General features: G+C 35.4%; 2 protein-coding genes and 1 pseudogene across 4 annotated transcripts in view; 2 read left to right on the top strand and 1 right to left on the bottom strand.

The window, feature by feature from the left end:
- Window positions 1–554: 554 nt before the first annotated feature.
- LOC107702749 (MORN repeat-containing protein 4-like) lies at window positions 555–5,543 on the top strand. Of its 2 annotated transcripts, none has more exons than XM_016505158.1 (5): window positions 555–711; window positions 1,097–1,175; window positions 2,213–2,327; window positions 2,444–2,553; window positions 4,370–5,543. In XM_016505158.1, exons 2-5 carry the CDS (start codon window positions 1,109–1,111, stop codon window positions 4,516–4,518), a joined length of 441 nt encoding a protein of 146 aa, XP_016360644.1. In that variant the 5' UTR covers window positions 555–711; window positions 1,097–1,108; the 3' UTR covers window positions 4,519–5,543. The 2 variants fall into 2 exon arrangements, with proteins under 2 accessions (XP_016360644.1, XP_016360645.1); XM_016505159.1 differs by lacking the exon at window positions 555–711 and adding an exon at window positions 841–967.
- A 4,857-nt stretch (window positions 5,544–10,400) lies between these two features.
- LOC107702748 (CMP-N-acetylneuraminate-beta-1,4-galactoside alpha-2,3-sialyltransferase-like) lies at window positions 10,401–13,433 on the top strand (annotated as a pseudogene).
- LOC107702747 (Hermansky-Pudlak syndrome 1 protein homolog) overlaps window positions 12,476–14,065 on the bottom strand; it is a 16,854-nt gene continuing 15,264 nt past the window's right edge. Inside the window, exon 18 of one of the 2 annotated variants that reach the window (XM_016505156.1) lies at window positions 12,476–12,551. In XM_016505156.1, the coding sequence (XP_016360642.1) occupies window positions 12,536–12,551 (16 nt within the window). In that variant the 3' untranslated portion in view covers window positions 12,476–12,535. Of the gene's footprint in view, window positions 12,552–13,397; window positions 13,460–14,065 lie in introns of those variants that run through there. The other variant, XM_016505155.1, reaches the window with a different exon arrangement.

The following is a 14,065-nucleotide window of genomic DNA, read 5'->3' as shown; positions in this document are numbered from 1 at the left end:
TTTATTTTGTACTGTTAGCAGTACATTCGCATAAAATATTGCTACTTATATCAAAATATAAACAACATTTTAACAATGCCTGTCAGTGTCTTGACTTTGTGGGCGCGCGGTTGCTAGGGTGCTCTGGGTGGTTATTTACTGCCTCGAGTCAAAAAAGAGGTTTCTTCAAGTGCTCGAGTATGAGCCAAAGCTAGAGAGTGAGCAGCAGTAATGGAGATACTTCATACCCAGCAAGCAATAGCCGTCATTTCAACGTCTCGTTTAAGTATAGACCCGATATAGTCCGGCTATGTGTAATCCACATCTAGCTCAAATAACCTTGAATTTGGTTTCATGTCGTTTTTTGGCAAAATAACTTGTGAGATGTATGATATTCCATCATGTACGCAAAGTAACAGCGTTTACAAGGTGTTTGGTTTCATTTCTTTGACATGTTCAATACGTAGCCTGTGCACTTGCCTTAGTAAAACAGCACTAACGAGTCCGTATCACATTCCTAGAGTAGCCCGACAATTGATTAGCCAATCAGCGCTCAGTACACATCCACCGCTGAGAGAAGCACGCAGCAAAACAACGCGAGATCTTCAAGGGGGAGAGATTCAGCGAGAGGAAGTGTAACACCGGCGAGCCAGAACCCGATTCTCCCTCTGCGGATACGCTGGACAAAGCGAAGGGTTTTCATGCTCTTGAGACTGCACAGAAACATTATAGGTAAATGAAATCGTCATCTGCTGCCGTTAAATAGCTTCCAAACGGCTTTACACGGGCTGTGAATAAGAGGCGGGATGACGTCACCGCTGCCGCTGCTTTCTTTCAGTCCGTAAATGTTTTAACGTGTTCAGTGTAAATGACCCGTTACCCGATCAGTTATAACGTTACAGTGTTGGGTGCAAGTCAGCTACACTGGGTCCCACTTTATTAGACTGAGCACTATACAGCACACAATAAGGTTTGTGTGTGAGCACTGGTATGTCCTATTCAGTATTGTACTGTGCATAAATATATGAAATAATTGATTCGGTCTCCTTCTGTTTATAGTCATTTGATTCTTTTATGTTAATTCTGACACCTTAATATTAATTTGTTTTGTCTGTAGCTTGGTGGAGGTATGACATTAACCAGGGGCTCCTTCACTTATTCCAGCGGAGAAGAATATACCGGAGAATGGAAGGAAGGCCAGACATTTCATACACACTTTGCATTCATTTGAATTCTCAGGACATTTTTCATAAATGCGGGCCAGGTTGTCACATGTGTTTTAAATGCTGTACTTTTATTCGTTATTTAAGTTTATATGCCAAAACAACTAAATTTTTGAATGCCATAATATCCATTTAAAAGCTTATAGGCCTATATCATGGAATTATTTTAGATTAATCAACACTGTAAAATACAAAAAACAACTGTATATCTATATATTCTATGCTGTACTAAACAATATTGTCAACTCTTGCATTGATAACTACCAATAGGACTGACTTAAATATATAGAAATTATATTTTTTTATAATTTGGGTAATGGATTTGAAATATGATTGCTACAGAAAATGTTTAGCACAATTGTTTTCAGTTGTACTGTACAGTATATCTGAGAATGTTGACAAGGGACACAGATGTGCGGCCTTGTAAAAGAGCTTTATATCTGTCAGAACATGTACATTTTTTCTTATATATTAATTTATAATTTATTTATGATCTGAGGACCTGGTTGTAGGGGTAGTAAGTGATGTAATTCATATTTTATTATTTAAATGTTAAATGAAAAGCTTATAATAGGCTGTTTAATGGCAGGGTGAAATTGTGACAACTTACCCTCCTATTGTGTGACATCGGTTTCTGCTATTATTATTTTTTAGCCAAAACTTTATGGTATGTGTCAATACATACTTTTAAAAATTACTCTAGCCTGAGAAATATTCAGTGGAGATAAAAGTGTGACAACTAGCCAGAGTCCCACTACATATATTAACATGCTTAAGCATGTTCATAAGACTTGTGTTTTTCTGATTGCTGTGGGAATTGTAGCGCACTGCTTAATGATCCAAACGGCTTATGTAATAGATGCAGGTGTGATCTTAAGTAGGAATGACATTCTAATTATAGTACTAATTATCAGAGCCAGCCATTAATACAAAAGAGCACAGTCTATAGAATTAGTATACTGGATAAAAACTCTGTGTTCATTTAAGAAGCAGTGTGTTTTGCTGTGCAGGTCGGAGGCACGGTAAAGGTGAGCTGAAGTTTGCTGATGGCACCTGTTATAAAGGTCACTTTGAGAATGGCCTGTTCCACGGATCAGGGGTGTTAGTCTTTCCCGATGGATCCAGGTGAGTGAACATGTGATCAGATTCAAAATACTTACCTACTTAAACTGAGATGAACATGTTGGCAGTGACACTGTGAGACTAGTCATGTGGAAAACAGCACCATTTCTGGTCAGCAGGTATGAGGGTGAATTTGCCCAAGGAAAATTCCAAGGGGTTGGAATCTTCAGCAGATTTGACGGGATGAAATTTGAAGGGGAATTCAAAAGTGGCCGTGTGGAAGGATATGGTAAATATTCCACCATAAATTGACAATAGCTACGTTTGCATGCTCCCAAATGATCTGGGTATAATAGGAATAATGGCTCAATCGGACTGAAAAGCCTTAATGTAAACACCTCAGTCGATCTGGGGTGCGTTTCCCATACAACAACCTCAATTGTCCATTCAGTCATACTAACGAGAAACTACGCTTTTAACTACAGGTCGAAAGCTGTAGTTCCAACCACGTACGTTTGGGATGCTGTTTGCGAATGTTTGTTTGAATTATGGTTTTGGGAAACACTGAATCATTTAACTATATAGGCAACAACAAAATGTACGACCATAATTACAACTTACATTGCTTTTGGAAACGCACACCTGAGTGAGCCCTATCCGAATAAAATTTCGATCGGATTGAAAAGTGGTGTAGACCTGAAAAAAAAATTCGATCAACAGGGAAAAAAAGCATGTAAATGCTTGAATCTGACTATTTTCTAAACCATATTACATATATGCGCAGTGCCATGAATTGTACGTTTACATACATTTTACCTCTTACAAATTTGCATATATTTATTTATGTCTCGCATCTTAATGCCGGGTTCAGACTACACAACATTTTTGTCGGCCACGATAGTCACTGTGTCAGATTACACGATTTTGACTTCGAAAATCTTGTCGTGTCATGGACAAGAAACATGTCAGACTACACGTTGCTTCCTGACCATTCATCGCGTGCCTTCTTAACGACGCGCGTGATGTCATCGAGAAGGCGGAACTAGCGACTGACTTCCGAAAACAAGAGTGTAAACATTGCTGAAGCGCTTCCGCTATAGTTCGCCAGCATTTTTCTTTCTTTGTTCTGTCGTGGTAGTCCCTCGATGACACATCATACAGGCAGGAGTACTGTTGCCACAGCTCCACGAACCTTTCCTCCATCTCATAATTCCACCTAGAAGCACCATCATCTCTCTTTTGTTTTGCCATGTTTGAAACCTGTGTATGAAAGAGCTTCTGTGCTGCTATTGGTCAACGTCACCAATGTGACAGAACTCATCGTGGACGACGGAAAAAAAAATTAAACATGCTAGTCTTTCTGTCGTGATGTCATGAAGCATCGCAGACGCATAATCGGTTGTCGTCCACTATGACGTGCTGAAACGATGGAATCTTGCGTCCCGACGCCCATTGTCGTTTACGAATCCCCACGACACCCTACGTCAAGCAAATCGTGGCAAAATCGTGGCAAAATCGGGCTAAAATCGTGTAGTCTGAACCGGGCATAAGAACTTGTCAGTGGCTAAATATTTACTAAAAAAGCTTTTCTGACATATATGTCAGCTTTCTTTTTAGATATGTCAGCAAGGCAGAAACGACAGTTCTTATTCATTCCGATTGATGAAAATTTGTACATGTAAAAATACAGACAGAATCAGATTTGCTCTTACATATCCACATTATTTTGAAATGTGGAAGTAAGCTATTTTCTATGAATGCGTGAGACTTCTGATTCATTAGCCGCTGCAGGTAAATAACTAGAAGAATAAAGTACAGCAAATTTGCACTACAAACTAGTGCGTTTATGATTTTGATAAGATAATATGATAAGAAATACAGTACTATTTTGCAATATCAAGCAGCATAACAGCTGTTTTTAGAGAGCTAAAATAACTAGAAACAGATGACACCGGAAGCCTCACACATTTAATAACAAATTTGTATACGTTAAAAATAAGGTGGATAATTAAAAGTATTTATTTTAATGACTGTTCATATATGCAACATTTGGTTTAGGATGTGTGAAGATTTTTAGCATGAATAAGTGTGGTCTTTTTTCATAGGGCTGCTGACATTTCCAGATGGTTCCCATGGTGCTCCGTGGAATGAGGGAGTGTTTGAGAACAACAAGCTTCTGAAACGTGAAAAGTGTCAGGCTGTGGTGCAGAGAGCCAAGAACTCAGCATCCACTGCCCGCGGCTTCTCTGTATGACAGACTGACCTCAGTGAGAGCACCCCTAACTGCAGCTTTCAAATCAGGTCCCCAAATACATTACGGATTGCAGTGTCACAAATGAAGTCAAAGCTGACTGTGGATCTGCGCTCAGGGGTGATCTCTGCCTTCACCAAACAACGGAGCTCAAAAATATGTGAGACCCATCAGACCCTCAGGGATGGATGAAAGTGTTCCCATTCCACACACCTCTATTTCTCTCACATTGTTGCTCTGCCTTGGTTTCCTCTGGGGCCTAATCTGTATGTTTGTTATGGAGGCATGGATAAACTCAAGTCACCATCAGAGGCATTGCAGATAAAGAAGCGTGGTCAGATGAAGATGTTTTTGGTAAATGAATGGAATTTGCCTTCGTGAGTCTGCGATTGTATCACTTACGTTTGACTGTATCGTTGCTATTGTAACTGTTTGTTTGTGTTACAAACCAACATTTCCTTTATTGCACATTTGCCTTAGTTCTTGCATTAAAAGTCAATATTGCTGGATTAAAATCTTGTTACCGATATACAACAGTGGTGAGGGAATGTTTTCAGCAAGCTGTCTTAATTTTTTATTTATTTGTTCATTTCATTCATTTAAAATGAGTACATATGATTTACTAACACATTATAGGATATTGTAACATTCTTTTTAGTTGTATTGTTCTTGTACATTACAGAAAACTATTTGAAATTATTTAAAAAGTATTGGGTTGTTAGGCAGATATACGGTCACTTCAGATGTTTAATGACTGATTTAAGTGTGTGTTTGCTTTATTTTCTAAACAGACTGCTAATTCACTGTTCCCATCATCCACAGTGTCAGACAGAAGCCTTAGTCACTATCATCTAAAATATACTGACACCAAAAAGCATTTTGCACTATTTATTTGAGCAGAGAATCAAAAGACTGACATGAAAAATAAAGTGAAATAAAAGTCAGAAAACACCACCTGATCCAAATCATTTTTTAGTCACGCTTATTCTGTTGTGATATTTTTTTTTTCATAAGGTTTACATATACAACTACACAATTATTTATATGAGACATATACTACAATTCAAAAGTTGGGTTGGTAAGAGTTTTAATGTTTTTGAAAAGAGACCCTCATGCTCACCAAGGCTGCATTTATCTGATCAAAAATACAGTAAAAACAAATATTGTTAAATATTATTACAATTTAAATTTTTGTTTTCTATTTTAATATATTTAAAAATGAAATTTATTCCTGTGATGATAAATATTCTAATATGCTGATTTGGTGCTCAAAAAAACATTTCTTATCATGAATGTTGAGAACAGTTGTGCTGCTTAATATTTATGTGGAAACTGCTACTTTTTGTCAGTTATTTGAAATAAAAAAACTTTTGTGACATGAGTAACATTAAAATTTCACTGACCCCAGAGATTCATCCAAATTAATTCCTTAATACATAAGCATTTATATTTGAACATACGTAGCATGTTATTCTCTCTCAAGAATCAGTTAACAGAATATTAACAGGGCACAGAATGGCACAGAGCACTTATCCAGTGCTCCAACCGCTAAATGAAACCACACTGTGTGTGACTAAAAGCTTTCTAATCATAGAACAACTGAGCGCGTTAAACAAGTGATTCATAGGCACACTGTGTGATGTTTCTATCAGCAAGACTGCCAGTGACACACAGGAAAACCCGTCATGACACCAGGCCAAGAAGATCAATTTGGGAACTGGATAAACCAGGCCATGGATTACATCTCTAATACAGCAGCAAAACACACTACAAAGGGAAGAGCTGGATTGTTGATTCATAAACAACCATATATTGGGGCAAATGTTTGCTTTCAGGCTGCCAGATTGTCATTATATAATAAGCACAGATGGCGTATGTCTCACACATGGGCATATCAGTTTCCTCCACCTAAAGCCTTGTCATCTGATGCATCAGGAAACTATGCACAGCAATGAGCCTGCACTGGCACAGTAAACCATTGACAAACCTATAGCATTTTAAATATGTTTCAAATGAAAGATGTGTTATGCAGAAGATGAATAAATAGAATTAAATATTGTGCATGCATTTCTCATTTTAGAAAGACAAATCTAGCAAACTACTAGTCAAAATGCTAAGTCCATGTAAATAATTTCTTAGTGCCACCCATGTTGACATTAAACTTTTATAATATAATGCATCAACCATTTCTTAACCATGCTATCTTGTTACAGGTTCACCTGGGTAATGCATAAATATAATAAGCAACATTAAGATATTACAAATGAGTATTACAAAACATTAAAATGATCACTCAATTTTGGTCTGCTCAAATTTCAAATTTAAATATTCATAATACTGTATATGATTTTTTAAATATATAAATAACAGTCAAAAGTCAGAATTATTACATTTTTTTCATGTCATTAAAAAAAGTATTTTATCCTCACCAAGGCCACATTTATTCAATCAAAATACAGTAGAAAATGTGAAATATTATTACAATTGAAAATAACTGTTTTCCATATGAATATATTTTAAATTGTAATTTATTCCTGTGATGGCAAAGCTGAATTTTCAGCAGCCATTACTTCAGGCTTTAGTATCACATGATCCTTCAGAAATCATTCTAATATGCTTTTTTGACGCTCAAAAAACATTATTATTATTGATTATCGATACTGAAAACAGTTTTTGCTTAAGATTTTTGTGGAAACAGTGATACGCTACCATTCAGAAGTATGTAAATGCTTGAAAAAGAAAGTCAATAGAAAGAAAGGCAATACAGTCAAGGATGCATTCAATTAATCAAAAGCGACAAAAGCATGCGGCCTTGCTAAGCATAAAAGACTTTTTAAAACATTTTTAAAATTCTTAATTATACCAACATTTTGACCAGTACCAAGTTGTTAATATGCTGATTGAAGGGGGTCTGAATACTTTCCGTACCCACTGTATATATATAAACAAACAAAATATTTTTTAGCTAGCTGCCAAAGCAACATTTCTTATTTTTTATTTAATGTACTAAAATAAGTAAAATTGAAAAATTTATTAATAAATAAATAAATTAAAACTATATAGACATATTGAAAAACTATAACTAAAGAAGATAAAAACAAAAACAAAAAGACCAAATCTTTGATTAAATTTAAAAAGAAAATTGAAAGTACAAAAATAAAAAAATCTAAATATATTTAATCAAAATATATATCAATGATATTAAAATAATATTAAAATATATGATATATGATATAAATAATATTAAATATTAAAATAATGCATAAAACGTGTCATTTCAGACATACTGCACCTCATCACAGGTGTTTGGATCTCCTCCATCTCCCAGAAATTTCTCAACTGCTTCCATCTTTCCCTGAGCTGCTGCTTTTAAAAAGTCCTCTGGTTCCACAGGTCCCTGACACACACCAGAGATCAATTTTGATGCTTAAACACTCAAAAAAGCAAAAAGACTTATAATATCGTATAATAATACATGCAATATTCAAAGTCACATAACGACAGTAAAGATAAGAAAGACAGATGGTTTCCCTCACCACAAGAATATCCAGCAGGTCTTTGGAAGCAGCTGTCTTATTCTTGATCGTCTTCTTCGTACACAGCCTCAGATCAGAGGAGATCTTCCTCACTCATTCTTCTGCCTGCATTAAGAATTCCCTTCTCTTTATCACTGACTGATTCAGTCTTCCTGCATACAATACATGAAGTCTTCCTACAATAAAATTGGTTCACACCAATTTTATATAGCAACACTAAAAAATATAGCAACACTAAAAAATCACGTCACGTCACTTCAAAATCAAGGTTCTTCATTGGCATCTATAGTTCCATGAAGAACTTTTATCATCCAAGAAACCTTTCCATACCACAAAAGTTATTCAAATATATAAAATGTTCTTCACACTAATAAAAAGTGGTACTAAAAAGGTTCTTTGGGGAACCAAAAATGGTTCTTCTACGGCATCACTAAATAGTAGTTAGGTTTTTTCTTCAGTTTCTGCATTTTTTAGACCCTCAAGTCATTTTTTCTGATCTTCCTTTGTCTCATTTGGTTCAACTCCCCTTAGGAAAATGTTCAGAGGTTGCTCCTATAGCTCTCTGTTATGCTTTGAGTATCAAGTTTATCTCATACTGGTCAAATGTTAATCTTTTCATTAAAAGTCCATATTTTGATCTCTCCTCTGATTGTTTACTCACCTGAATGTTTGCAACACTTTGATTGACAGATTCATTCCCTCCTTCTACCGCCATAGAAGGTGCATCCACAACCAAAATCCCCAACTTTCGTGCCCGAGCTCGACGCTTCTAAACAATTCCAATAAAAGACAAACAAGCTTTCTCAGATAAACTTCTCAATAAAATACACAGAAAATTATCAAAATAAGAAAGAAATGGAATTAAAGACTTCTAAAAATCCTATACCTCCTCCCGTTTATCAAGGGCTGCTCTTCTATCAACCACAGCCGTCGCCCACAGTATGTTCTCGTCCATTATGGCAAACTAAAATATATATAGAAGTAAACCCAGAGTATTTACAAGTCGCAAACTTTCACAAATAACAGCAGACCTGCCAGACTGAGATCTGAACTGGTCTTCTAGCTCACAGCAGGAATGTAAAGCCACATCAGGCCCTGTGTGACAGCTGTGGACAGGAGCTGGATCGCACACAAACATGCGACCCGCTGCTGCCCATGAGCTCACCGTTCAGGCCGGTGCCATCCACCTCTGCCACACTCTGGGAGTCCATTTTTACAAGAATCACGGCCCAGTAAACACCCTGTTTTGGAGATTATGTTATTTATAAGTGTTTCATTAGTGTCGTGATACCTAACCTCATAAATGCCTTCTAGTACAAAGAACGCCTGTTAACACACAATGTCCAATCACTGAACGGCATTCAGGAACATCCTGAGTGTTTGAGAGAAGAAGGAAGGAAGAACAGAAGCACATGCCTGTGAAGGTGAGATCAAGATGACATTTTCAATAAAACTATCATCATTTGACAAGTAAAACAAAACAAACTGTACCAATTCAGCAACAGCAAATAATAATGTGGAATACGTGACAATACTTTTGTTTTTTTTATCAATATAGCCATGTTGTTCAAATCCTTCAAATGATCAGTCACTAAATGCTAAGAGTTGCCAGTAGCTTTTTCAAGTTTAGCTCTTTTTTTATTTTTTATTATTGAAATATTTATTGGGCAAGGAATAAACGTGACATCATCTGTTCAAATATTTGCTTAAAACTAATAGTAACAATTGTGCTAAGATTACAGAATTTAGTAGTTTTAATTTTTTAAATAATGTATTACTTTAATAATGTTTACTTTTTAAGCAGTAGCTGTTTTTGTTTGTTTGTAATATTATAAAGCATACAAAGAGCTACAGCTAAGAATACTAAAGTAATAATCAATGAAATCAAATGTATTTTTATTATGACAAAATATTATTCAAATATTTATAGCAGCAATGGTGTAAAAAAAAATGCTGCTAGCAAAAATGCTGAATAAAATCAAATACATCCTTTATTTTTGAACTTTCTATTAATCAAAGAATTCAGACAAAAAAAAAATGTATCATGGTTTCAGCAAAAATATTAAGCATCACATCTGTTTTCAACATAAATTATAATTTCACAATATTGGTTTTACTTTGTTTTTGAAGTCTCTTAAGCTCTTATTTGATCAAAAATATTTTTAAAATTCTTACTGACCCCAAACTTTTAAACTATACAGTATGTGTTTATGCCAATACATTCATTTAGTAAAAGCATTAAATAAAGCATTAAATGTCATATCTTCAGTCTTTTCTTGTTAGCAAAAAAAAAAGTGAAGTCAATAAAAATTATTTACTTAAGTTTATTTATTTATTATTTTAGCTCTGGGCAATAGCTGTATAAAGGTCCTTTGAAACACTGCTGTTGAATGGCATCAAGCATATTCATAAACGGAAGTGTGTGGTTGTTTGAAAAGTAGACTAGATAAAGCACGGCGGTATACAAAGTGAAGCCTCTGAGACAGATAAATGATTAACTGTGAGGAGGGATCAGAACAAGACAAAACACTGCAGCGGATGATTTTCAATACAACACAGACATGTTTCTATCTCCACACCTGGGAGAAGAAGACAGCAGCTGAAATAAGAGGTAAGAAACAACACATATACGTAAATAAAGGAATAAAGCATTCAGATTAAATGTGCTGTGAATGAAGGTTGCAGAACACTGACACTAAAGAACAAGAAAGGAAACTATGATTCCTCGTTCAATTCATATTTCATAACTGACAGGCGTAGGTTGGGAACTGGCTTGAAAAATGGTGACTCTGAAACACTTGAGTGTTAATGATAATGACGAAGGCAGCGTTCCTCTGTTACCGGAAGCCAGCAGCTTGGAGAGCCCAACCACCCAACACAGCAGGGCAGAGTCCAGACAATTCTTCCTTAGCCGGTGGATTTGCCAGAGATAAACACTGTCTGCGACACATGGAAACATGCTTGCCATTCACATGCTGCACTGGAGATTTCATGACCTGTACAGACACATTCCATTAAAACCGATAAAGCACAGAGCTTTTGAAACACAGTAAGAGTGTAAGCTTCATGAGACTGCTGTTTTATGATTTCAGGAGGAACAACTTCATTTTAAGCATTGCTCTGTTGTTGTTGAGCTGTTATTCTGCAATTCTGGTTCCCGCGTATCTGCCAACCCCAGAGCCCACCTGGACTAATGACAGTTCTGCTGAAACTCTGATACTGTAATTCACCGATTGATTACATGAAACTAAAGGATTTTGAGTCCATTTGAAGGACCGGCGACTCAGTATTCTACTTTAACTTTACTGCAGGATTGAGATGACTTGTAAACTGAGCTGTATACAGTACGTTTTAACTAAAAGATTTTTTTAGTAGTAAACAAGTAAAGTTTATAGCGTTTATTTACCCGTTTGGTTATTAAGGTGATTAGATAATCCATGTGGAGTTTACATTTATTATGATCCCACCCCATTTTTTCTACAATTAAAAAATAATAATAAAAGAAATAAATAAATAAAGCTCGTAATATTGTAAACATGTTAATTAATTTATTATTAACTAAAACACTATAGGACTATAGAGGATTTATAGTATTGTAATTAATAGACTTCATTAAATTACACAATAAATAAATATATAAATTATGATTTTTGTAAATAAATAAAAAAATACACTACTGTTCATAAGTTTGGGGGCAATAATATACAAATGGTTTTGAAAGAAAAATGCTCACTAATGTTGTATTTATTTCATATTTCAAAATAAAGCAAAAACAGTAAAACGGTGAAATTATAAACGATATTAAAATAAGTTTCAGTTAAAGTAATTTTCTGAACATTTCTAATTCTGTGATGGCAAAGCTGAATTTTCAGCAGCCATTGCTCCAGTTTTCAGTGTCACATGATCCTTCAAAAAAATCATTCTAATATGCTGATTTGCTGTGCAAGAAACATTTATTAATATGATCAATGTTGTGCTGCTTAATATATTTGTAAACCATAATACATATATTTTTGATCAATTCTTTGATGAATAGAAAGTTCAAAAGAACAGCATTTATTTGAAACACACATTTTGAAATACAAATACACATAAAAGCTTTTTTAAATCTTGGCCTCTTAAAAAACTTTTAAAGTAGTGTATATGCAAATAAATCATGAAATGTGTCAACAAAAACAATTCATATTAACTTACTCATAATAATAATAATAATACTCCTCAATTATAAAGACACATGTTGTCAGATGTCTAAGCCAGTCTCATTTGTACACACCTCAGTCAGCGGCTCTGCTGTCTCAGTCCTGCCGCAGCGGCTGGAGTGTGGAGAGGGTGAGGACGCTGCCTACACCTGAATGGGCTGCTGAAGATTCCCGTGTTCCTGGAGAACGGCACAGGAGACTGGGCACTGCCTCCTCCTCTGGGTCTGCAGGGTAGTGAGGAGATGGTGGCTCAGGCCCTGAAAGCCTTGCCTTATACTGGCATACCTACTGGCCCAGAGACCTGCAGGAAATGCATGGTGGTTGGAAGCAGTGGCATTTTACACAGCAAAAATCTTGGACCTCATATAGACCAGTACAACATTATCATCAGGTTAGTTCATTAACAAACACTTATGGGTGCCAAAAATACAGTAAAACCATGAATATTCTGAAAAATTATTACAATTTAAATAACCATTTTCTATTTTAATATATATTTTTCTCATGTGATGGCAAAGCTGAAGTTTCGGCATCATTACTGCAGTCTTCAGTGTCACATGATCCTTCAGAAATTATAGTAATATGCAATGAATGATGCATATTACCTCACCCAAACTAATTATATTGATAATAATATTTTACTCTTCATACCTACAGAGTGAACAATGCTCCAGTATTTGGATATGAAAGAGACGCTGGATCTAGGACTACCATTCGGCTCATTTATCCAGAAGGGGCTTCTTCCCTAACACAAGAATACGAGAGTACTGAAGTGGTGGCTTTGGTGGCATTCAAGAGTTTAGATTTAGCATGGCTCACCTCTGTAGTAACCACCTTTGGTGAGTAATGTAGACTATTTTTGGGAAGGATATTCTCATTCTAGAGAACATTTTGTTGGACAAAAAACTGATGAGAAAAGATGTTGTGGTCTGTGTTCGTGAAACAGAGGAACTGTAAAATTCAAATGCTTTTGCCATCTTTTGGGAGGGCACTAGCATATAGAGTACCTTAAAGTTAACAGAAATGTCAAAAATCCACAAAAGTAGGCTACAACTTTTAATTTATAAAATTGTCTGTCTGTGTCTCTTTGTAGAGTTGGTGGTCGAAATTGTGGTTCTGGAAGAATGTAATATCGATACCTCTTCAACCAGAAAATGTGCGCATCCTAAATCCTGAAATCATGTACAGAACTGGACAGGTGCTGCAAACCTATGCAGAGCAACAGAAAAAGGTCAGAACTGAGATGATTTCTCAAATGTGCAAACTGAACATTTCTACTTCTGCCGTCTTTGAATTTAAAAGGTTACTAAATAGATCATGTTGCTTCTAAAACCAATATATTTTTCTACCATTTAAAAGTTTGGGGTCAGATGATCCTCTTATGTGCACCAAGTATGAACTGTAATTTTGTGAAATATAATTACAATTTGAATAAACTGTTTCCTATTTCAACATTTTAAAATATAATTTATTCCTGTAATGCAAAGCTGAACTTTAAACAGTCATTATTCCAGTCTTCGGTGTCATATGATCCTTCAGAAATCATTCTAATATGCTGATATGCTGTTAAAGAAACATTACAATATAACATTTCTGTAATCTATATAACCTACCAGTCAACAGTTTTTGAACAGATTTTGAATGTTTTATAAAGAAGCCTCTTCTGCTCACCAAGCCTGCATTTATTTGATTCAAAGTACAGCAAAAGCAGTAATGTTGTGAAATATTTTTACTATTTAAAATAGCTGCTTTCGATTAGAATATATTTTAAAATGATGCTGAATTTTCAGCATCATTACTCCAGTCTTCAGTGTC

The sequence above is a fragment of the Sinocyclocheilus anshuiensis genome, unplaced genomic scaffold (assembly GCF_001515605.1).
Source record: "Sinocyclocheilus anshuiensis isolate Anshui unplaced genomic scaffold, SAMN03320099.WGS_v1.1 scaffold843, whole genome shotgun sequence".
Classification (NCBI taxonomy): domain Eukaryota; kingdom Metazoa; phylum Chordata; class Actinopteri; order Cypriniformes; family Cyprinidae; genus Sinocyclocheilus; species Sinocyclocheilus anshuiensis.
This window is presented reverse-complemented; position numbering and strand designations above follow the sequence as displayed.